Source organism: Vulpes vulpes, chromosome 14 (genome assembly GCF_048418805.1).
Source record: "Vulpes vulpes isolate BD-2025 chromosome 14, VulVul3, whole genome shotgun sequence".
NCBI classification, from domain to species: domain Eukaryota; kingdom Metazoa; phylum Chordata; class Mammalia; order Carnivora; family Canidae; genus Vulpes; species Vulpes vulpes.
Genome location: NC_132793.1, coordinates 100,226,092 through 100,249,905, shown reverse-complemented (window position 1 = coordinate 100,249,905; position 23,814 = coordinate 100,226,092). Strand labels below are relative to the sequence as shown.

The following is a 23,814-nucleotide window of genomic DNA, read 5'->3' as shown; positions in this document are numbered from 1 at the left end:
GTAGAGCCCTCCGGAGATAAGGGGGACATTTCATAGATACTTATCCTGGATCTTGACTGCCAGAGCTTCCCCTCCACAGGCCTTGAGCCCAGGACCTCCCACTGCTTCTACCACGGACCCCCACAATTCCCTCTGTGCCCTGTGTCCCCTCATCCAGCCTGGCTGACCGGAAGCCAGCAGATCTGCATGAGCCCACCTCACTGGGCCTCAGCCTTCTCCAGACACAAAGCAGACTGTGCACTATACCACCCTAGTCCTGCTGGGGAGGCAGGGAAAGGATTTCATCATTTGCTTCGGGCCTTTCATCTCAAAGTGGCAAGTGGCATATTCAGCTTCCCAAACACCCATTAATAGGCTCATCAGAAATCTGCTTTGTACATAGCATTTTCCCCCACTGGCGGCAAATACTTCTTCACAGCTGTCACACATTACATTTTCACTGTTGTTGCTAGAAATGTTCTATTCCTGAATCGCAGGATTCTGCACAGGAAAAATCCGGTGCAGAGATGTTTTGTTTCTGCCTGAGATGACCAAAAGTGGCCTGAGGAAACAAGAGAGAAGTCATCTTCTGTTCCTGGAACTGGCTTCTAAACACGGGACAGGTGCCAGCCATGGTGGCATATTGATGACCCACCCTGTGTCCTGTGTAAGCTATAAAACATGAATGTTAGAGAGAATAGGCACAGGAGTTACAGTAAAACCACTTAAGGAGAAATCACACTCTTTTTGCTTCAAGGAAAAATAAACTCAATTTTAAAGTTCAAAGAAAAGCAGTGAGAAACCCTGAGAATTGTATTCACATGTCAAATGCATCTGATCTCATTATTTTTCTGCTCCACAAACAGCTTCTAGGACTGGCCACACCCCTCCCTACGAAGATGAAAGCATGATCTTGTCTATCTCAATCTGGTCTTGACACTGCTTTCAGAAGGTTGGTAGGTTGGTAGCTTATTAAGAGGCTCCAGGGTTCTACCTAACAAATACTATCCATGAAAGAGCTAGTTCTGCCAAGGGCCAGTAGGAGATTGTATTGCAGACTAGCTTGGCTCATCCACACTTTGCCCAAAATATGCTCCTCCCTGGCCTCACCCTTCCTACTGCTAAATTATGGATTTGGAAAACTTGCTTGTGCTGAGTGAACAGGACATGTGCACAACATACTGAACACCTCTGTTTTGTCCCTTTTCCCCCACAGAGACCCCTCTCCTTTCACCCACACAGATGTCAACCATCTGCTCTTTGCCCAATCCAGGACAGCTTTTTTTTTTTTTTAGATTTTATTTATTTGAGAGAGAAAGAGAGAGAGAACACACACAGCAGTGGGAAGGGCAGAGGGAGCTTGATGCGGGGCTTGATCCCAGGACCCCGAGGTCACAACCTGAGCCCAAGACGGACACTCAGACTGAGCCACCCAGGTACCCCCAGGATTGTCTCTTGTCTGGCTTCTCAGCCTAAGGCCACTTTAAAATCTGTGCCAGACCCAGGCAGGAGGGATGATGGAGGCTGAAAAGTCACATTGTATCTCCTACTATTCCCAGTTGGGGGAACCCAGACTATGTAATGTGAAGATCCACCTGGAATGCTCTTTAGAAACCCTTGAATCAAGACATGACTTCTAAGAGTTAAAATGTTGGCATGCAAGTGATACCAAGCATGTATCTTGCTTTACTTTCATGTGCAGATAATAATTCACAAAATGGCAAGCTGTGACATTTGAAAAAAGAGGGGTTCTTAAAATATTTAATAAAAAATACGTTTCTTTTGTCAGTAATTATTTATATAATTACTAATAACCTGCATTTGAAACCTGACTCCATTCCTGTTCCCAGGGAGTTTATGATCATGAGAAGGTAAGAAAGAAATTATATAATGCTCTTCGGGCTCTGGAGATATTGGAACAAATAAACTTGCATTGGAAAACTCAGCACCAGACATGTTAATTCTCCCTAAATTCTCTAGAAGTTTAACAGATACACAGAAAAAAAAATCATATTTGGAATCAAACAAGCATTATAAAGTTCATATGGAAAACTGAACAGGCTATAACTGCCAAGGAAAGCATGAAAAAGCAGAGTAGTGAGGGGGGATTAGCACCCCCCGCACTGCTTATAGTAAAACATATTTAAAAACTACAAATCTGCGAATGATATATATTCAGGATTATCGACAGAATGGAACAGACTGGAAATGTGCCTAAATACATCCAAGAAACTTAGCAAGAGAAAAAGGTGGCATTTCAGTAAGTGGGGTAAAGAGGGATTGTTCCATAAAGGGTGCTGGGTAAAGGATAGCCATCAGCAAAAAAATTAAGGTGGAGCTGCACTTTGCGCCAGGATACCTTCCAGAGAGACCGTGCATTTCAAAACCAAATAGTACCATACATGTGCTAGAAAAAAGTATGGAATTAAAAAAAGAATCATACAATGAAGGCCTTTCTGAGAAAAATTGAAATCCCCAAAGCCAAAGGAAATAATAAAAAAATTTGGCTATGCAAACATTAAAAAAAAAAAAAATCTGCATGGCAAATACCACCAGAGGCAAAATCAGAAGAAAAAGGACAAACTGAGAACAAATATTTGCAACTCAGACCACAAAGGGCTAATGTCCTCAGCACATAAAGAGCTCTCCCAGGTGACTGGGAAAAAGACCAATGACCATCAGGAAAATGGGTGGTGGCTACCAATAGGCAGTTAATATGAATGGAAATAAAAATAGTTCTTAAATGTAAAAAAGATGTAAAGCCTCTTTCATAAGAGGAAACGCAAATAAAATTCACAGCAGGATTTTTACCTACCAGACTGGCAAATATAAAAAAGTAGAACCCCTTCTGTTGGCAAGGTGTTGGGGAAAGAGAGGCGGGGCTTTCATGCAGGGCTGGTGGTGACAAGCTTGGGGGCGCTAGCCAACCATGTCTTCCAGGTACATGACCCTTGCACTCAGCAACTGTGCTTCCAGCTTATCCTACTTGGACATGTGTGCATCAAAACATAAACGTAAAACTATCTGTTATAGCATTGTGAAAGTAAAAGGCTAGAAACCAGTGAAGCCTCCGTCAGCGGACGGATGAAACAAACGGCTCTCCACTGTGGAATAACAAGCAGCCAAGACGTATGTGGTGGAAGCATTTCGTACACTCATGTAGAAAAATCTCTTGGTGCTATTTCATCAAGAAAAGCAAGGTGCCCAAGAGTCTATGTATAGCATGCTACTCTGTGCAATGAAATGCAACGTGTGTGTGTGTATGTGTGTGTGTGTATAAGTGCTGTTTTTGCATGGAATAATCACAAAACTGGGAACACAGGCTAAAGGGACACTCGAGCCCACCGTCCACGAGGATAATGCTGCAGGAGAAAACCAAATCACACACTCTGCTGCTTGGGAGAACTTCCGGGAAACAGCTACTGCTTCTGCAGCAAGGTGAGCCCTGAGTTGAAAGTAAAAAGGAAATGATGGAGCTGCTCTGGAGCTCTCAAGGAGAGGAACACAGCTTCAAAAAGCTGAAAGAAGCCACTGTGGGTGGCTGTGCTTGAGCTCTGTTGAAATGGCCACCCTCTATGGCATGAGGATGCAGAAAAATATTTCCTCAAATAGTCAACAACTCCACCCTTGTGAAGACAACCTTTGTTCTTGTCCATACAACAAGACAGAGCACCACAAAACCATATAGGTGAGCATGTTCTAGAGAGTTCTGCTAAAGCAAAGTATCTCTTTGCAGGTGAAGGGAAAATGTGAAAGCGGCTAGCCTTGCTGCTTATAGTTATAACTGGACTATACTTATAACACAAGACTTTGAAAACTGTGAAGGATGAAATGCATGTTTGGAGGCCTCTTGATTTTATTTCATATCAGTTTGAAACAGCTAGAAGAAATAAAGAGTTGAAAATTCATCCACATTCTCACAGCCCTTATGAAACTAATAAGGGTTTCATTGCTGTTTCCTTTTTATTTTCCCTTCTATCTATTTGAATATAGGATATTTATATAGTCATAATAATAACATACAGATATATAATTTTGTCTTCTGCTTTTTTCCCCACTTAGACCCTGCTTTCTCATACACATGGTCACTACCCTAAGTTCTAGATGACCATACAAAATCCTACCCTGTACATCAGGGTAGAATTACACTTTGGGGAGCAAACATCTGTGTAGCACCTTCCATGGGCACATTACATAATCTGACTTACCCCTTACAGCAAATCTTACTGTTTGGAACCACCCCTTTGTTTATGGACCAGGAAACCCAGTTTCCAAAGATATAGTAAGCAGTAAGCCCTGCCTTTGAACCCCATGGTGTGTCTGACCTGACACATCCTGCATCACACTGCCGGTGCCTCCAGCATGTGATGTGTCTGTGCCCATGTCTACTACCATAAACAATGCTGGTAGAATATCTCCCCATATTTCGTTTTTCCCTTTCCAGATTTCTTTTTTCATTTTTGTCAACCTATGTGTCCAGAGTCCAACGAGATGCCCCCTGACCCCACTCCCCTCCCAATTCCTGCTTCTGAGAGACAAATATTTTCAATTCTTTTATGGTCCCTGTCATCCCACACCTGCCTCTATATTTCTGGATGCCATGTGTGGCCTGCTGGTCCTTGCCTGACAATTTCTGTATCACCTACTGCATCTCCCATTATGGAGGCTGTTGGCTCTTTCCCACTGCCCAGAAAACACACATTGTTTCCTCCTTCCCTCTTCTCAACCTCCTTATGACAAGACCTTTGGTTACGTTAATGCCTGGGTGGCTCAGTGGTTGAGTGCCTGCCTTCCCGGATTCCTGTGTTCGAGTCCCACATCAGGCTCCCTGCATGGAGCCTGCTTCTCCCTCTGCCTGTGTCTCTGCCTCTCTCTCTCTCTCTCTGTGTGTGTCTCTCACTATTTATTTAGTGTGACTAAATAAATAAAATCTTAAAAAAAATTTTTTTTCAGGGTTCAGATGATTCTGTAAAGGTCAGTCACAACTAAGTCACGTGCTGTACCTGTTTTTTTTTTTTTTTTTTTGTAAAGCTCTGTATTTCTTCCAGGTTATCACTTTTGGCATTCCCTCATGAGCTCAGCGTCCCAATCACTAGCTTATTTCCAAACTCTGTGGGACACAACGTTTCTGCACAAAGGCTTCAGGCTATCACTGGTTTCACTTTCTCCTAAGGACACCATCTGGGGAGCCCTTCCTCTATCCTGTGAGGCCCCTCGTCTTCTTCTTGCATCTTGGGCCCCATGGCCAATCTTCCTTGGCTTCCTTCCTTCTTGTAGTGGAGGATGGCTGGCTTCTACTTAGCCTCTTGAGAAAAAATGAATTTGGGGATTAAGAAAGCCTTTTTTTTTTTTGAGACCAACTCCCCATATCTGCAAATGCCTTTCTTCTACCCTCACACTAGGGTGAATTTGTCTGGTATGGAATTCTAAGTGAGAATCCATTTTTACCTCAGGATTTTGAAGGCCTTGCTCCACTGTCCCCCAGCCTCTGGTCTCCTGCTGACATCCAGGGTCATTCTGACGCCTGATCCTCATGTGTCCCCTGACCCTGAGAGTCTGGCGATCTGGCTTTGTTGTCAGGATTCCAAAACATCATCAGGAGGCTCTGCTGGGTCTTTTTCATTATCTGGGCTAGGATTTCAGAAGCTCTTTCAATCTGGGGTTTTAGGCCCCACACCCCTGGGCCAGCTAGGGGATGTTTCTCTGATAATTTCTTTTCCTCTGCTTTCTCTAGCCTCTTTCTGGAACCACTATTATTTGCATATTAGATTTCTTAGGACTGACCCTCTGATTTCTCTTTCACTTGCCATCTTTTGTCTGTTCATTCTACTTTCTAGAAGAGAGCCTCAATTTTATCTCTAAATCCCTCTATCTGGGATCCCTGGGTGGCGCAGCGGTTTGGCGCCTGCCTTTGGCCCAGGGCGCGATCCTGGAGACCCGGGATCGAATCCCACATCAGGCTCCCGGTGCATGGAGCCTGCTTCTCCCTCTGCCTGTGTCTCTGCCTCTCTCTCTCTGTGACTATCATAAATAAATAAAAATTTAAAAAAAAAAAAAAATAAATCCCTCTATCAACCTTCTTCATTTGTGCTCCAAGAGCTCTTCCTGTTCTTGGAATGCTCCAATTTTAGTCTCTTCTTGCCACGCAGATGTGTACCTTCTCTGCTCTCCAAGTATGCTCATTACAGGTTTTCTTAACTTTACTTTGGCTCATTTCACTGTGTTTCCTCCATTTCCTTTCTTCTGCGTGCTTTAGATCTGTCTCTCATGTTTCTAGGCTCTCCTCCTATGCCCGGCGACTCCTGGTTGTCTGCTCCTACCACAGGGTGAGGCCCTAAAAGTAGATCCACAGCCAGCTGACTACATAGACCCACATCCTGTCAACCTGTGGGTTCCATCCTCTCTGTTAGAGGACCCTCAAATAATAGTGACTCTGGGACTCTTCTCCTGAGCCGGTCAGTCTTCTCAGAGGGGAAGCCTCCTATCTCCTTGGGGAACCTGGTCATGGCTGGGGCCTTCCACATGCATCTTTATGGCCCTGGTGCCTCTCTCCCACTCTTAACCTGCCCAGGCAGAAGCAGAGCCATCACCTGGCTGTGTGAGTGGGGAGGAGGCTGGGGGCCTTCCCACCAATCTGTTTGTTTTCAGATATGTTTCCCACTCCATCCTCACAGGTACCGGGAACCTCTGGTTCCTGAGGCCTCAACTCAACTGCGTTCTTGTAGGGTTCCCACACTGCAGGTCTGGGTTTCTGCCTTCTCTGCTCTTCTATATTAGTTTCTGCTTGTTCATTTGCTTTCCACCTGCCTGCTCTTATCTCCTCTTCTGTTCTTGATGTTCTTGAGATTTTGTGCCTTTCTACTCTTTGGTATCACATTAGTGAGGATTCAGGAAGTGGTGAATATAAACGTGTGTTGAATCTACTACTTTTAATCAAGGCTTTTAGCTTTTCTTTGTGTTTAAATGATTCCTTTGACTTAAATTCATCATAGTGGAATCAACATTTTTATTCCTTTATTTATGATCTGTGTATTTCTGTATTCACCCAATAAGCATTTATGAAACACCTGTTATGTGCTGGATACTACACTGGGCAGTGAGGACACAGGTACAGGGAAAAGAACAGGGATTATGGGATCAGAGGAAGCAGGGTCCAGTCTCAGTCCTGACACTCTGCAATGCTACTCTGCGATGCTGAGCAACTCAACTCATCTTGTTGAGTCACATTTACTCATTAGTTAAAAACTGAAACACGGAGGTCGGGTGAGGAATAATGACACCTATTTCTTTCTTTCTTTCTTTTTTTTTTTTTAAATAGCTTCTGTGTTTTTTAATTTTATTTTTTATTTTATTTTTAAGATTTTATTTATTTATTCATGAGAGACCGGGGGGGGGGGGGCGCAGAGACACAGGCAGAGGGAGAAGCAGGCTCCATACAGGGAGCCCAATGTGGGACTCGATCCCAGGTCTCCAGGATCACACCCTGGGCTGAAGGCAGCGCTAAACTGCTGAGCCACCCAGATGCCCCACAAATGTGCTTCTGTTATGGAAGTCCCATATGCAACGAGACAACACAGAAGAGACAAACAATTTTGTCTCTTCTGAAGAGAGAGACTTCCCAGCTAAGGGACAGTAGCTTAACTTCCCAGCTAAGGGACAGTAGCCACCCAAGTAATGACAGTCTTTGTTATTATTGCTGCTGTGAACAGTAACTTAGGTCACAATTTATCATGGGATGCAGACTAATTAAAAATTTTAATGCAAACGAATGTGCTTATTTTTTTTAAGATTTTATTTTTTTATTCATGAGGGACACAGAGAGAGGCAGAGATACAGGCAGAGGAAGAAGCAGGCTCCCCGTGGGGAGCCTGATGTGGGACTTGATCCCAGGACCCTGCGATCACAACCTGAGCCAAAGGCAGACCCTCAACCACTGAGCCACCCAGATGCCCCACAAATGTGCTTCTGTTATGGAAGTCCCATATGCAACAAGACAACACAGAAGAGAAGCACTGACTGAGTGTGGAGGAGTACATCCAGGGAGGCTTCCCCCCCAGAGGTGCTATCTGTGTGCTCTCAAATAAGGAGGCTGTGCAAAGGTGTAGAAGGACCTCAGGTAGAAGGATTGGCAAGTGTTAAGACCCAGGCAGGAGAGAAACATAGGGTGACCCAATGTGTTTAGAACACGAGGCACAAGAAGGACAAAGAACCAGGCTGATGCTGGACCTCACCCTACAGGCAGCTTAAAGCGGGGCCCTGACATGCTTAGATTTGTGCTTCAGAGGATATTTTAGCAGCCTGTGAGGTGAACTAGAAGGGGCAGAGAATAGAGATGAGGCTATGGTGTCAGTCCAAACAAGGGATGGAGGTAGAAGCAATGGAATGAGGAGGAGAGGCAGATTGAGAAGGTTCAGCTTAGGAGGCAGTGACTTTTGTGGCTATTCCACCGACACCATCACCATCACCCTACCACTACCCCAGACACAGGGTATGTCTTCTGAAGTGAGGCCTAGCCATGAACCTTGCTTTAACCAATGAAATGGAAATGAAAATGACCCAGTGTCACTTCTGGGTAGCAGCCATTAAGAGCCAGCATGTGAGTTGTCTCATTCCTTTTCCTGCCCATGGATGTACATGCTGAGGTGACACCTCCATTGGCTGGGGCCTGGTGAGAATACAATCAGCAGAGCCCTCCCACCAGTCAAAGTAAAGGTGTAGCATGAGTGAGAAGTAAGTGTTTGTGGTTTTAAGACACTGGAATGATTTAGGATAGACATTAGCCTATCTTGACTAATACTGTGTCCAACTTAATTTCATGCTAATAATATGAGAATATTGCCAGATTTTCCTCTGAGTATCAAATAATACTTCATTTTTAGAAATTTCATTGTTACCAAGGCTGAACATTATTTGGTGTTTACTGATAGTATTTCATCTTATGAAAATTATCTAGGTGTATCCTATACCCACTTGTCCATGGCAGTCTCATCAATATTCAAGTATACTTGCATGAACTCATATATTATGCCCTTTGTCATTTTCACCACCAATCTAGCTATTATTAGTATAAAATTAGCTCCAGGGGTGCCTGAGTGGCTCAGTTGGTTAAGTGTCCAATTCTTGATTTCAGCTCAGATCAGGGTCTTGGGATCTCAGGGTCTTGGGATCCAGCCCTGAGTTGGGCTCTCTGCTCTATGGGGAGTCTGCTGAGGATTCTCTCTCTGCCTCTGCCCTTCCCCACCCCTATTCGTGTACACACACATGTGCATGTGCTTTCTCTAAAATAAATAAATCTTTAAAAAATAAAAATAGCTCTGATAATAGCAGCTATGCTTACTGAAGTCTTACGCACGCTCAGCATCCTATAAATCATTTCATATGCTGTCTCTCCTTATCCTCATACCAAACCTATGAAGTACTATAACCCCCATTTTACAAGTGAGGAAGTAGAAACTTGGTAAGGTGGGGTCACCCAGCCAGTGGGGGGAAGAGTCAGGGCTCCTGGGCGTGGCGGGGTCTAGGGAGGCTAACTTCCCCTCCCCGAGCACCTCTGCCGTCCCCTTCACAATCCTGGTACAAATTTCATCCAGTCTGGTCTTCTCAGCCAATTCAATCAGTTTCCTGTCTTCCTCCTTCCTTCCTCAGCTCTCTGTTCCCACACCAGTTTCTTTGGTGGCTCTAAGCTGACTTCTTTCCTCACCGTTTGCAACAGTCAGCCTCAAAGTCCCCTTGTCATTCTGGTGCAGTTCAAAGGCCTCTGGTTGGCCCTCACCATTCCTTTTTGTGGTTGATGCCTTCCTTCTCTGGCTTCTATGACACTCAAGGCTCCTGCTTCTCCTCTGAACCTGTCTTACTGCCTGTCTCTGGCTCCTTCACTGGCTCTTCCTCCTGCCCTAACCTGCCATGGGCCACCAATCCTCAGTCTCTCTCCTGCTCTCTGCCTTCGTATCCCGGGCTGGCAGCTGATCTGGAGCCTGGCCTTCAGCTCATACCGGTGCTCTGCTGCCACATTGTTGCCTGCCCACCTGCACATCCCACAGAGTGTCCAAAACTAAACCACTTTCTCTCAGAAAGCAGCTTCCCTGTGACTTCTCTATTTCTGTTCACCAATCTATTCTCTCTGCTGTTCAGCAACCTTAACATTATCTGTGATTCAGCCCTTTTTGCCAACACCCAAGGACATTCCATTATCCACCACACCTAACTGATTCCCATTCTTTCCTAATGACACAAGTGCTCATGGGATCAAATCCAAACTCTTCCTTTCTGGAAATTTGAGCCCCCATGTGATCCTGACCTCTTTCTCTCCCAAAGACCGGGGCTTTCTGCTATAATCAGACAGCTCTTGTTACACCACCTCCTGACATAGGGGCTTGGCAATGGACTGGCCAGGAAGCAGCTGTGGAGACCAAGCCAGTGATGGGGCTAGAGCACAGAAGCAAACAAAACCAAGGGCACAGTGAGCAAAGGGCAGAGAGGGTGGCAGGTCCAAAGGCCACACAAAGAGCATCAGGAAGATCTTTAGGAATCACAAGAGAGCTGGTCTGAGTCCAGCCACATGAAGATTCGAGGATCTGGGGGCATGGGACTAGGAGCAGAGTGGCTTCGAGGTCAGGGCAAACCAGTGATAATGAGGAAATGTGCCAAATCCTTACCCAAGCAGGCTGGCTGGAAGGCTGACAGGACAAATAAAGAAAAGTGGGTAGATGAGAAGTGCTGGCCTGGAGAGCAAAGTTGGTTTTCTATCAGAAGTGTTGGCTCTTGCTCACACTGACCTCTCTACCTTTACCCATATCGCCCCACTCATCCAAGTCAACTCATCTCACAGGGTCACTCAAAACCTCAACATCCAAGCCTCCACAGTACTATCTCCCTTTTTCTCTAAATTCTTTTAGTGTTTAACTGAATTGTTCATTCTGACACTTCATCACATGGGTTCCTTCCAAAGGTATCTACAAACATTAGTGTGCACTGAGTGTGTGCAACATAGCAGCCATAGAGAATTCAGAAAATCTTAAGACAGTCATCCTCCTTAAGCCTCTCAGAATAGAGCTGATCCAAAAAGAAATACACACATGGAAAGATATTGTTTCTCTTCCTGTCGTCAGGTAGGAGCCATAGGGACAGCACAGGGTCAGGGCTGGAGAGTTATGGGAAGAGCCAGCATATGAGGCAACCTTGAGGGATGGACAGGATTTTGATGGACATGGAAGGTGGAAATATGAGAAAAAGGATTATGTGTGTATGAGAGGGGATGAGTGTGATGGCCACATGTGAAGAGACTGGAAGAGCAGGGTACTAAAGATTAATTGTCTAAACTCAAAAAATATAGAGGTCTATTTATTCACTGAGAGGAATTTCCCTTATTGAAATGCTGAGGAAGGAGAAGTCCCAACTGTTATGGCTTGGCAGATTTCAAATTAAAAAAAAAATATATATATATATATATACACACACACACATACACACAATTTCTCAGTTCATATTAGTAAGGAATTAGTTTTCAAGCTTTTGTGATCTGGCTGAAAACACCAGTTCAGGGTCTTGCCAGCTGGTGCTACAAGTCACAGAAATGTCAGGTTGGTTGTGGCAATGGCATTAGTAGCCAGCAGAAAGGAGGAAAAATACACAACCTGCTGCTTCTCATGGATCTCTCCCTTCCCAGGAGGCCACAGATAGTTCTGGATCAACCACTGACCTCCAGGCAAGAAGGCTTCCCAAATGCTCTGGGTGACGGCTTCTTTTAATGGTTACCTCAGAAGGGAAGCTGTTTGGCTGACCTAGAGCCCTCACTCCATGATTAGAAACTGGCATGGGCACAGGTTTGGGGTGGTTCAAAAGCTGCCACAAGAGCTGACTCATTTCCGTGGATCATGGCGAGACCGCACCACAGGCAGCCATGCTGGGCAGATGAACAGTTCATAGGAGCACACGGCCCTGGTGGCAACAGGGAGGGCACTGCATCCAATCACATGAAACATCAATTCATCAAGGATTATCTTTTTGTAGCAGTAAAAGCTTCGTTTCCTAGGACTTCATGGAGGGGCAGATCTCCTTTAGAAACCCCAGAAAATTCCTTCCTTGAGTGAATATTCTGCTACCTGGTAGATTGTGATCCTAAGGCCCAGTGCCCCGGACAGACTCCATCTGCAGGGAAGTTATTCTTGAGGCTGCTGAGGAGGAGCAGACTTCCTGCATTTGTGCCTCAGATGAGGACAAACTGCAGTCAGCTCTTCACCACAGTGCTGCATGGAAGCAGTGATCCCACTCACTCACCCTCTAGAAAAGAGTCCATGTTACTGTCCTAATTATACTGTATCAGTAAAGTAGACACTGTTCTGGGACACCTACGTGGCTCAGTTGGTTGAGCATCTGACTCTTGATTTGGGCTCAGGTCTTGAACTTGGGGTCGTGAGTTCAAACTCACATTGGGCTCCACATGGAGCCCACTTAAAAATGTTATAAAAATTAGATATTGTTCTATAGTATAAAGTGAACTATCTGTCATAATGAAGGGAGATGTGCCAGGCAGGCAGTGGGCAGAGAAAAAGAACAGCTTAGAATTTCTCCATAGCCTCAGCCTGGTCATCTTAATTCAATACAAGGGGCCTCAAGGATGATAGCACTTTCCTCCTGGCCTCCTGCTGGACAGGTGACCTGCTAGGGCAGAGACCGTGCAGTTGGGCAACATTTGAGAGTTAAATTAAACCTGGATCCTGGTGAACTAACTACTTGCACCTAAATGCATACCCATTTATAAAAACCTCACTATCTGAGGGCAGAAGACAGTGAGTAACAGACAGAGGGACCAACTCACCCCTGTTTGGTACTTCCCTGGTTTTAGCACTGAAAGCCCCATGTTCTACAACCCATCAGTTCTGGGAAAACTGGGTTGTTTGGTTAGCGTAGGCATGGAAGACAGTGTCCTGGGCTTAGTGATTCTCACCTTGACAATTTGGGTTTGGGTCATTTCATTAGAAACACAAGCAATTTTAAGACAAAGTTGTCTGAAAACGTAACCTCATTCATGCTGACCATCAATAATTGGTCCCAGTAAAGATGATTTTGAATATTTCATCCTTCAAGAGTTCTTTTACAATGTAGATTTCCAGGTGAGTGTGCTCTGAAGGTTTGGTGCCTACAGAAGGAGTGCACTGGGAGCACTACAGATCGACTTATCAATTGTTAATGGCTCACCACAAGTATCTAAGGAAATACTTGCACAGTTCTTAAAATGGGTAACATTAGGTCAGTGGAATTAAGACACTTGGCAATTAGGAGTTTATCCTATAAAAAGCACAAAGCTCTAGTGTTCAGCCAAGGAGGAAAGGATCAAAATCTGATCTGGAATGTGTCTGTGAACAAGAGGGAATTAAGAGGAATTTAAGCCCCAAATAATGAAATTCTTCTCAACTTGAACTCACTATAAATCAGCTGCTCTGGCTCCAGAATTTCCCAGAAGGGGAAGCAATCTGACTGGAAGGGAGTGTGCGAAGCTGCGTTTACACAGTGTCTTGTTGAAGACTGCAAACATCAGTTATCTGTACCCAAGCCCCTCACCCTAATGTCTCCTCTGGCACTGCTGCTGCAAATGGGCAGCCTTACAAGAGGAAGCAAGGAAGGAAAATGCGAGGAGTGGAGGGTCTCCAATAACTCAATATTGCACTATCAGAGTGATCTGAATTAGTGCTTTTCTCTGTAGTGTACTTCTAATTAATTAATTTAAAATATTTGATATTTTAATATTAATTAAAATTATTATTAGATATTTAAAATATTAAAATATTTAAATATCAATAATATTAACATATTAGATATTTAAAATATTAGATATTAGATATTTAAAATATCTCTCTCTCTTTTAGAGAGAGAGAGTGAGAATATACTTGAGCAGGGAGAGAGGTGGAGGGAATGGGAGAGAGAATCTCAAGCAGACTCCCTGTTAAGCATGGAACCCAACGTGAGGCTCAATGTCATGACCCTTAGATCATGATCTGAACCAAAGTCAAGAGTCAAGACTCTTAAATGACTGAGCCACCCAAGTGCCCCTCTAATTATTTAATACATCCTTGGTACACAAAAATTGTGTATCTTGAATATCTGTGACAAATACAGTATTTTTATATATAGAATCAGGCTTTTATTGAGAGAATAAAAGAAAAATGAATATTTACTGTTAGGAAGTAGAAGATGTAAGAAGCAAGAGGGATGGAACTGATACCGTTTGAGAGAAAAATCAAGAGCAGATCTGCTCTGCTGTCTCAGAAATAATTAGCATAGTTGTGCAAAAACCAACAAAAAAGTGCCTCTAGAAAGTACCTCTTTTTCTATAATGAAAAAGTTTTTAGAAATAATCCTTTTTGGGGTACCTGGGTGTCTCAGTTGGTTCCAAGTGTCTGACTCTTGATTTCGGTTCAGGTTGTACATGATCTCAGGGGGGTGAAATCGAGCCCCGAGTTGGGCTCCACAATGGGAGCCTCTTAATATTCTCTCTCTCCCTCTGCCCCTCTCAAAAAAAAAAAAAAAATCCTTCTTTAATACCTCCAACAATGGAACCAGAGGAGTAACTCCTCAGATGTTGGTTAACCAAGGCTCATGGCAGGAAACCAAACATGGGGACTAATTATAATGAGCGCAACAGTTCAGCAAGATTCTTGTTTGGAGTTTGGACTCTGGTGAGTGCAAAGAAGAAACTGGGAAGAGCATAGATCACAAACCCATTAACAGTCTATGGAAAGGTCATGGTGTCTCTGCCATTCTCTTCCCGAGTATCTGAAGCAGCTTCAAAGAGGAAATGCACAGAGAGGGCACCATGCATGCAGCGTCAGCTATGGTTTTTGATTTTCAGCTCAGTTTGGAATGGGTGGCACCTTCATCTCCAAGTCTCCTATACCTCACACCCCACGGAGAACAGTAATACCCAGGTCTTAAGAGTACAGGTGGCAGCTGGGTGCAGAAGAAAGCTGTTATGTTTTAGTCCAGGAAAGAAAGAGCCTACAATCATGTGGCTGTGGTTTTGATCACACTGCTTCCCCTCTCCAGACCTTGAAGGGGCTCCTGGTTGTCTCTTATGCCCAGTGAAAGCCCTTCAACTGTCTGTTTCTAGGCTGGTCTATTAGCTAAGCACTCCACCACGCTCCTAAATACCTTCATCTTTAGCTAGACTACGATCCACACAGACAGGCTTGCTAATGAGTGAAAAACCAGAAGCCTGGCTTCCCACAAAGAATATATAAATTTCAACAGCAGGCTTCCAGAGATGGGGAACCTGCTTCCTATCTTCACTTCCAAACCAGGGCTTGGTGATGGAAACTTTGACAAGGCCCAAGAGAAGGGTAGAGGCTGAAAGCTGCCTTTAGGCATATATCTGGAGTTGCCCTGCTTTAATTTAAGACTGAAACAACAATCCATGTCTTTCAGAAACAGGGTAAGTGACTCCTCACCCCAAATAAAATTCCATCAGAGCTCAAGATACAGTCAATTCCCTGGAGCGCCTGTGCCCCTGGGCAGGGCTGGTTGCGTGAGCTGGAGGCAGAAGTGTGGTTTCTCCTGCCCAAGCACACAGGGCACTCACAAAAATGGGAACATCCCAGACCTATGCCTGTTGAAGGAAAACAAAAGACAGAATGGCATTATACTGAAGATCTGGGAGCACTACGGATCCTGTTCTGTCTCATCAAGAATGTGGCTCTGCATTTGGGATACACCTACTTTATTGATAAAGAAAAGAGATAGATATGAATTCCCATAAAACAAGGTGGAATGTGATAAATGGACACCAAAGCTACATGTTGAGGAAACACACAGGCAGGAAGAAGGAAGAGGGGCTCATTCTGACTGAAGAGGAGTGGGGAGAAATCGGGGAAAGTTTCTCAGAACAGATGCTAAGGTTTTCTTACAGGGTAAGAAGCACTTTGGTGGAGAGAGAAAGGAGGAGATATGGGAATAGCCCAGGGCAGGAGCTCAGGAGACAGGCACTCAATGGGCAATGGGAGAATGTGAGGTGATGAGGCACACAGGTAGGTTGGGGTTACCCTGCAGCATGTATAGGGTGCTGGTGTGCTTGAGGAAGCCAGTTCAAGTGGTATTGTGACACATGGGTGGGGCTGAGGCAAGGATGTGACTCAGGGCACTCATGTGAAAGCCCAAGGGAGTGGGAGTTACACAGGTGGATACATATGCAAAAGGTCCTGAACTGTATACTTAAGGTTTGTTCATTGTACTATAGGTAAATGATAGCTTAAAATACCTTTCTATTTAGAGCACATAAAGAAAGGGAATGCCCCATCCCCCTCCTTGATGTAACCCCCCTGGGTTTTTCTGGGCCTTACACAGAGCAGGCTGGAAGATCTGGGAGGGAGAGATGTTATTTACAACTAATAAGGCATGTGGAGCTTTCAGGATAAAATAGATAAATAAGAGATGCAACTGCATAAGCTGACTTGAGTTCAGACTCTTGTATTTGTACTGAATGTAAAGCGATTGGCTCGATGTCTAGCACATAAGAAATCAGTGAGGCGGGACAGGGGAGAGAATCAGCAACTCCAGGATAGGCTGAAGGAAGACACAGTAAGACACAGAATAGCAGGTTATTGGAAAATTCTCCACCAGGACCTTGGAACTTCAAGCTTCTAATTCTTTAAATAAACCATTTTCAAATACTATTGCAATCAGTTTTCCTAACAAGCCTAGGAAGTGGGAAAGAATTTTATTGTTATATTATTATTATTATTCCTGTTTTGCAGATGATGAAACAGAGGCAAAAATATGAAGAAAAGAGAAACCAGCAATATTGCTGAGATTATAACCTGTGAAAACTCGCCCAGAAGACAGTTTGGCAATTTATGTAAAATTCCTTAAACAGAGCACATCTTTTTATATAGCAGATAGATTAACAAGAATTCAGGAAGCAATCAGATCCAAATATGTATCCACCACAGCAATGGTTATAATTACAAAGATATAAAAAGCGAAAAACAACTGCCTTATAAAATAGGAAACTAGTTAAATATGTTATGATGCTTTATATGATGAAATGGCATTAAATTTAAGTTCTCGATGGAATTTTTTATGCAGTATGTTTCTAGTTGAAATTTTCAAGTTGCTGAACAGTTTGTATGGTATCAGTCAATTTTGTTAAATAATAAACATGAATGCACAAAAAAGACTGGGGAAAAAAGTGTTCTTATGAAAACAAAAGTCCAAGCGGGCTAGTGCCAGCCCAACATAGAACGCAGGGGTGGAAACAATCAGGAGAAGGCAGATACACAAGAAAACCTTCTCTCAGGTTCTCGTTCTTACTCTGTAGCCATGACCCTCACCCCCGGGTCTTTCATCTAAGAGGACTTCTCTGATGCTTAGAGACAACAGTGGTACTAGACTTGGTTGCTAGTGTTAAAAGGCATCATGGGAATGCTGCCTGTTTCATTTTACACAGGAGGAGCCAGGCAGGCTGTCACCTGGTCCACGTTTCTGTGGCTAGTTTAAAAGCAGAAGATGTAGGTTGCCATTCTAGTCCAAATTTCAATTCAAGGCTTTTTCTCTACACCACTGCTGCCAACAGCCATTAGGAAATTTGAATGATTGACAGAATTCTGCAGCTGTTAAAAATCAAATGTTAGAGCATACATAGCAGCATAGGCAAATGTCCATGGCACACTCAGTATTAAAGCAGGCCACCCAACACTATATAGATCCCTGATTTTGGGAGGTGGGGGAAGTATCTGCAAAAGAAAAAAAAACCCACAGGGATATTCACCCAAGTAATAATGGGATATATCTCTAAGTAGGAGAACTATAGATGATTTTCATGTGCTTTACCTTTTTTTTTTGTTTTTAGAAAATGAATATGCATTAAATTTTTAATTCACAAAAAAAGTGGAGATTTGTAGCATCATGTAGATTTTCTCAAAACTCTGAACCAAGCTTTAGTCTGCTTGTTCTACTGAAAGCAAACAGTTCTGGAGAATAAAAAAAAAGTGAATCACTAGGTAAATATTGATCTGTTGCTAAGTGAACAAGAGACACATCATCCCATGTAAGCAAAGTTTTCCTCTAGACATTAAAAGATGCATTTCTAATGTATTTTTGGCTAGATTAGCTTAAAACAGATTCAAAAGTAAACTTTAATGCTGAAAGAAAGGAAAAAAACATTCTCATAACATGCTTTCAATCTTCACCTTTCATCAGTTTTTTTTTTCTCTACCAGAACAGCAGGAGGATGTGCTCTGATTCCACACAGAAGTCATAATAACCATAATAACCTGCCTTCCGTAAGGATTACCGAGTAACACCATTAGCTTGTGGTAAATCAGTTAACTGAACTTTCTAGCCCAGACAATTGTTTGTGAAGGCTGCAGACAGGCTTCCTCTAGGAAAAAAATCTTCAAAGTCTCAAGAGAAGCACTTTTACCCATAACAGACATGTTTCCTGCCCTCAGCTTCAAATATATGGAGGCTGTTACAGAAATGTGACACAGAGAAAGAACATGAAGGACAGTGGCTTCTGACAGAGGGATTAAAATAGAAAGAGGGTCACGTGGGAATTCGAAGGCCACTCTGGGGCCAGTCCTGCTAAAGGCTCTCATCTCGGGCCGGCCCCTTAGGCTCTCTGCTCACTTCTTTCCTCTGTACCCTGGGAAGAGTCTGTCCACTTGCCCACAGATAAGAGAGGGATCAAGACTGGATTCAGTTACCCTCTCTGCTCCTGGGAAGTTTCTTCAAATGAGAGGAAAAATGAGTCTAACGTCAAAGTCATTAAAAGATTAAAAGCGGGCAGCCCCGGTGGCTCAGCGGTTTAGCACCGCCTTTAGCCCAAGGTGTGATCCTGGGGACCCGGGATCGAGTCCCGCATCGGGCTCCCTGCATGGAGCCTGCTTCTGTCTCTGCCTGTGTCTCTGCCTCTCTCTATGTGTCTCTCATGAATAAATAAATAAAATCTTCAAAAAAAAAAAAAAAAAAGATTAAATGCTGGGGCACCTGGGTGGCTCAGTGTGTTAAGTGGCTGCCTTCGGCTCAGGTCACGATCCCGGGGTCCTGGGATTGAGTCCCACATCGGGCTCCTGGCTCAGTAGGGAGTCTGCTTCTCCCTCTCCCTCTGCTGCTCCCCCTGCTTGTGCTTGCTCTCTCTCTTTCTATCTCAAAGAAATAAATAAAATCTTAAAAAAAAAAGAAGATTAAATGCACAATGTCTATGAGAGACATTCAACAAATTCAAAATGCAGGAACGAGGACAAAAGGCAGTATTGTAAAGACATTCTCATGATAAGCTACGTAAGTGCAGGATATAGTTATTCCTAAAATTAGAACCTAAATAAAAAATAAGAGGTTAGTTGGGGCACCTGAGTGGTTCAGTCGGTTGAGCATCTGACTCTTGATCTCAGCTCAGGTCTTGAGCTCAGGGTCATGAGCTTGAGCCCTGCGTTAGGCTCCAGTGTGGAGGCTACTTTAAAAAAAAATTTTTTTTTTTTTTTTAAATAAGAGGTTAGTTAAAATAGAGGCTAAAAGGAGGTTAGTGAATCCTTCTGTTCTTTAATTATTTGTTATGGTCAAGTCAGAGAGCTCGGATGTTTGGAATTTAGCTGTTTAATGTGCCAACATGCTCTAAGGAGGCTGGTTTTATTCTCAAAGAGACAGATCTTGGAAGGAAACAGTTTCTGGGGAACTTGTCCCTTTGCTATAGGGACATAGCTAAGTAACTGAGGCTGATCTCCACTCTTTCCTAATTTGGGTTTTACTAGGATAGATCAGGCGATGGGTTAATGACAAGGGTAGTACAGTGGTAGACACTGCCATGAGGTACAAGGAGATCTGTGGCCAGGACACACTTCCACACCAGAAGAGTGGGCAGGGCCATCTCAACAGAGTCACATAATGCCACACCAGCACCTAAAGCTCAGAGAGGGTATGTGCCAGGGGGGAAAATGGGAAAGAGAACAGTTGGACTTAATTTTTTTTTTTAAACGAAATTCATATGAAAAGAGGTAAAAACCTGCCATGATGAACTTTTTTTTTTTTTTTTTTTACTTTGAACAATTAGTACAGGATCAAGTGATCCATGATGTCTTTCTGGAGCCTAGACAATAGTAGCTTTTCTGTGGCTTCTTCTGGTTACTCAGGAACCAATGCTGGGTAGAACTTCACATTCATCTACATTATTCACTTACATATTGACTTAATACTTTTGTTTTTTTCTCTAAAAATGAGATGGCTGAGAGACTTGAGTCTAGCTGGGTCCCACTCAAAACGAGAATAGGTGCAAATGTTACTTGTCAGACTAGACTGGTGAATCCTCTAAATTCAGGGGTGAAGAATGATGCCGGCCGATGCAGAAAGCATACAGATTTTGTGCACACCTGCTAGAGGAGATGCTTTTTCACTGCATACACTGCTGAATAAGATTGTCTTGTCTAGTACCCAGTTGTGGAGTTACTCTGCTCCCACAGTGATGTGAAGCCCCCTCCAAAGTCAACAGGATGACATTTATACTGTATGTGGCACTCAACACAAGTATTAGGCAACGTGACTGAGTTATAGGTCACTCTTAGGTGATAGTAACTTTTGGGTCCTGGCATCACTGTTAAAAGTGAGAAAAGTCCATGCAAACACTGCAAACACCCAAAGCTCACAATGGCAGCTCTTTGCCCTTGGCTGAGAGCATATAAAAATCAACTAGACAATTGCACAAGACAAAGCAAGAACCCAAACTCTCAGATGTGTCGGCTGCTCACTTGTCCACTCTTAGAAGAAAATCATTTACCCAATTGTCCCCAACTCCAGAGAGGGTGAAAGATTCTATCAGGAGAGGGGTGAAGCTCCCACTACTATCTACCGAGTATTAGAAACTTCACTGAGTTTAGTCCTCGTGCTGAGAGGACACAGTGTAGTAAGACAGCTCTATAAGCAGCTCCCCTTTTAAGGCACGCTTGGCCGAATGGTATCAGTTTGAAGAAGCATAACAGTGAATCAGCAATAATGAGCGAGGATAAAGGAATTCAGACCCAGGAGAGCAGAGAATGTTTCATGCTCCAGGCTTGACCAGAGCCCTGAAGGAAGACAGAGTTATTCAGAGGACATCAAGAGGGGCAAAATTTAACCACGCACCTCTTGAAAATAGGGGATGACAGGGAATGCAGATTCCTGTTACTTTGCCACTATGTTTCCCCTCGCAGAAACAGGAGGCACCCTTGCCACCTCCAAAATATAGTCCTGGAGCTGACATAGGGAAACCCCGGTTTATTCACAATGCAAATATTCTCTTAGACGATATTCAGTAGATTTTTCAATAATGCGGATGGAGAGTACCCAACCAGTCAATCTGTGCTTTTTTTTGTTTATTAATTATTTTAGGTAAATGGTTCCTCCATCCTAGGACTGGCAACAGCGTACTTGATAAAGGCCTAGAATACTATCCAAGTTTTCTGTATCTCCCTAAAAATGACTACTGCATTCTGCAAAGCCCTTATCATGGATGCTGACACCACAGTGTGGAGAAAGGGATATTTCCAGGCAAAAAAAAGCTGACCCTGTCCCCTGTCCTCCAGGATTCAAACACCAGGTTTGTATTGAGACCGTGGCTATTTTAACACTAATGACACTACTTTACATGGATGCCATAAGGACACAACATGAGACGATTCTTCTTTGAACACTGTACTAGCCAAACAGATCAGCGGTTGGGCATACAGTGGGGTGTGCGATCTACTCACTCTTTGGTCAGAAGAGGACAGGACTTGAGCAGAAAACGCGAGAGCCCCGAGTCCTGGAAGTAGAGGTCAGGTGGGGCTGTGGGGCTCTTCAGATTTAAACACCGGACGATCACATACAACACGGCAGCCACTGCAGCCAGCTTCACCCCATCAAACACGGCCGGGAGCTCGGGGGTCTCTAGCATGGCATTCATCTTGATCTGGGGAGCAGAAGCACACACACAGAGTTAGGAGCATAGTGAGGAGGGGTGGAGCCCACCACACTAAGAGGCAAAGCTAGCGATGACATGTCACAATCCAGATATGTCCATAGGGCCACTCAGGGCAATTGCCATCAAGGCTTTTAAGTCACCAATGAACTGGCATGAACCCAAATCACAGTCTTGAGCACTGATAAACTGTTTAAGTTGTTTTTGTTTTTTTTTTAAATCTAATGAGTACTTCTAAGATAAGCAAATTAGAAAATGCTGAGAATAGCATCCTTTGGGAGCAGGAGAAAGAAGTCCAGCCAAAGAGGCTCCAGCTGGACTGGAGGTGGCACACGGAATTCCACAAGCAGGCAGCCTTGAATGGCTCTGCACCAGGTGTGTGTAAGGCATCATGTTTACAGTCTGGGACAGAGATATGGGAGGGAAGATTACTGTTCACAGGTACGATGATCTGGCCTGCTGGCCCCACCCCCTACTTTTAGAGCAAGAGGAGACAAAACAACTTGGGCCTGACTGCCATCTGCTCCTGGGCTATGGGGAGTGGGGGTAGGGGTTGTAGAGCTGGAATCAAGTCTGGACTTGGTCCAGGGGGGCAGTGATCCTTGAGCCTGGGGGTTTCAGGCAGAGTGAAACAGAACTCCACTTATTTCTTTCCCCATTGAAGGTACCTGATGATAGCCATTAGTCCAAAATCCAGACCAAAATTAAAAACTGGGAGTGCAGGAAATGTGTATGCAGGTCTGGCTTTTCCTCAAGCTCTCCTAATATTTTAAATTTTAAGGTAGCTTTACCTTGTATACAACACACACACACACACACACACACACACATCCCCTCCAAATACATAAAATGAAACATCAACAACAGCAACAAAAATCCAGTCTTTTCTTTGCTCCTTGGCAGGAAAACAGAACATTAGCTGTTACCTTAAAAATCAGGGAAACCACGAGCTGATAACTCACAGCCAAGGTAGCCATGGCAACAGCTTCCCTGGAATGGTGTCAAGTAGCCTCTGCTAAAAACAGTCAGCACGAGGACTCTGGTGGCCAACAGTGCAGACAGAACGGGCAAGACAAAACAATCTCCCGAAAATGTGTGTGGGGCATGACCGAATGAACTCTCCAGAGATCTACAATGAGGCCAAAGAGGCCTGAGAGACCCTTTTCTAAAGTCAGGGTGATGTTGGCAAACACAGGACCTGAACACACAGCTGATGACCTCTGGCAGGTGTGGTGTTCCAACTCAGTGAGGAAAGGTCATCATAGTTCAGGACTCAACTAGCCTTCCACCATCAGAACAAGAAAATAACTTAGAAAAATGTATCCAATATGATTTTGAATCAAAATATACTTCCAGGGAATCCCTGGGTGGCTCATCGGTTTAGCGCCTGCCTTCGGCCCAGGGTGTGGTCCTGGAGTCCTGGGATGGAGTCCCACGTTGGGCTCCCTGCATGGAGCCTGCTTCTCCCTCTGCCTGTGTCTCTGCCTCTCTCTCTTGAATAAATAAATAAAAATCTTAAAAAAAAAAAAAAACTTCCAGCTGCATCAACCATTGAACCTTTTATGACCTGAGAGTTGCCTTAAAAACCTAACTTTAGGAGACGTATAATCTCATTCCTAGGACCATTGTCCCTTAAAGGCTGGCTCTTTATAAACCCCTAAAAAAGGATTCTTAACTTGGGGTCTGTGGGTTCCCTATAGGATTCTAGGGTCCAGGAACCCCCTGAAATTATATGTGAAGGTTTATATGTGGTTTTCTGTGGTAAGGATCTGTGGATTTAAAGTTTTATTTATTTGAGAGAGAGACAGAGAGAGAGAGAGTGCAAGCATGTGCTCTGGGGAGGGTCAGAGGGAGAGAATCTCAAGCACACTCCTTGCTGAGCCTGGAGCCTGACTCGGGGCTTGATCTCACGACCCTGA

The 23,814-nt window shown here is 44.0% G+C and overlaps 1 protein-coding gene across 4 annotated transcripts in view; it reads right to left on the bottom strand.

Annotated features, from left to right (window-relative positions):
• ABHD2 (abhydrolase domain containing 2, acylglycerol lipase) overlaps positions 1–23,814 on the bottom strand; it is a 102,049-nt gene that overhangs the window by 53,192 nt on the left and 25,043 nt on the right. For all 4 annotated transcript variants that reach the window (XM_026001104.2, XM_026001094.2, XM_072737301.1 and 1 more), the window contains exon 3: positions 21,687–21,886. In XM_026001104.2, the coding sequence (XP_025856889.1) occupies positions 21,687–21,880 (194 nt within the window). In that variant the 5' untranslated portion in view covers positions 21,881–21,886. The remainder of the gene's footprint in view (positions 1–21,686; positions 21,887–23,814) is intronic.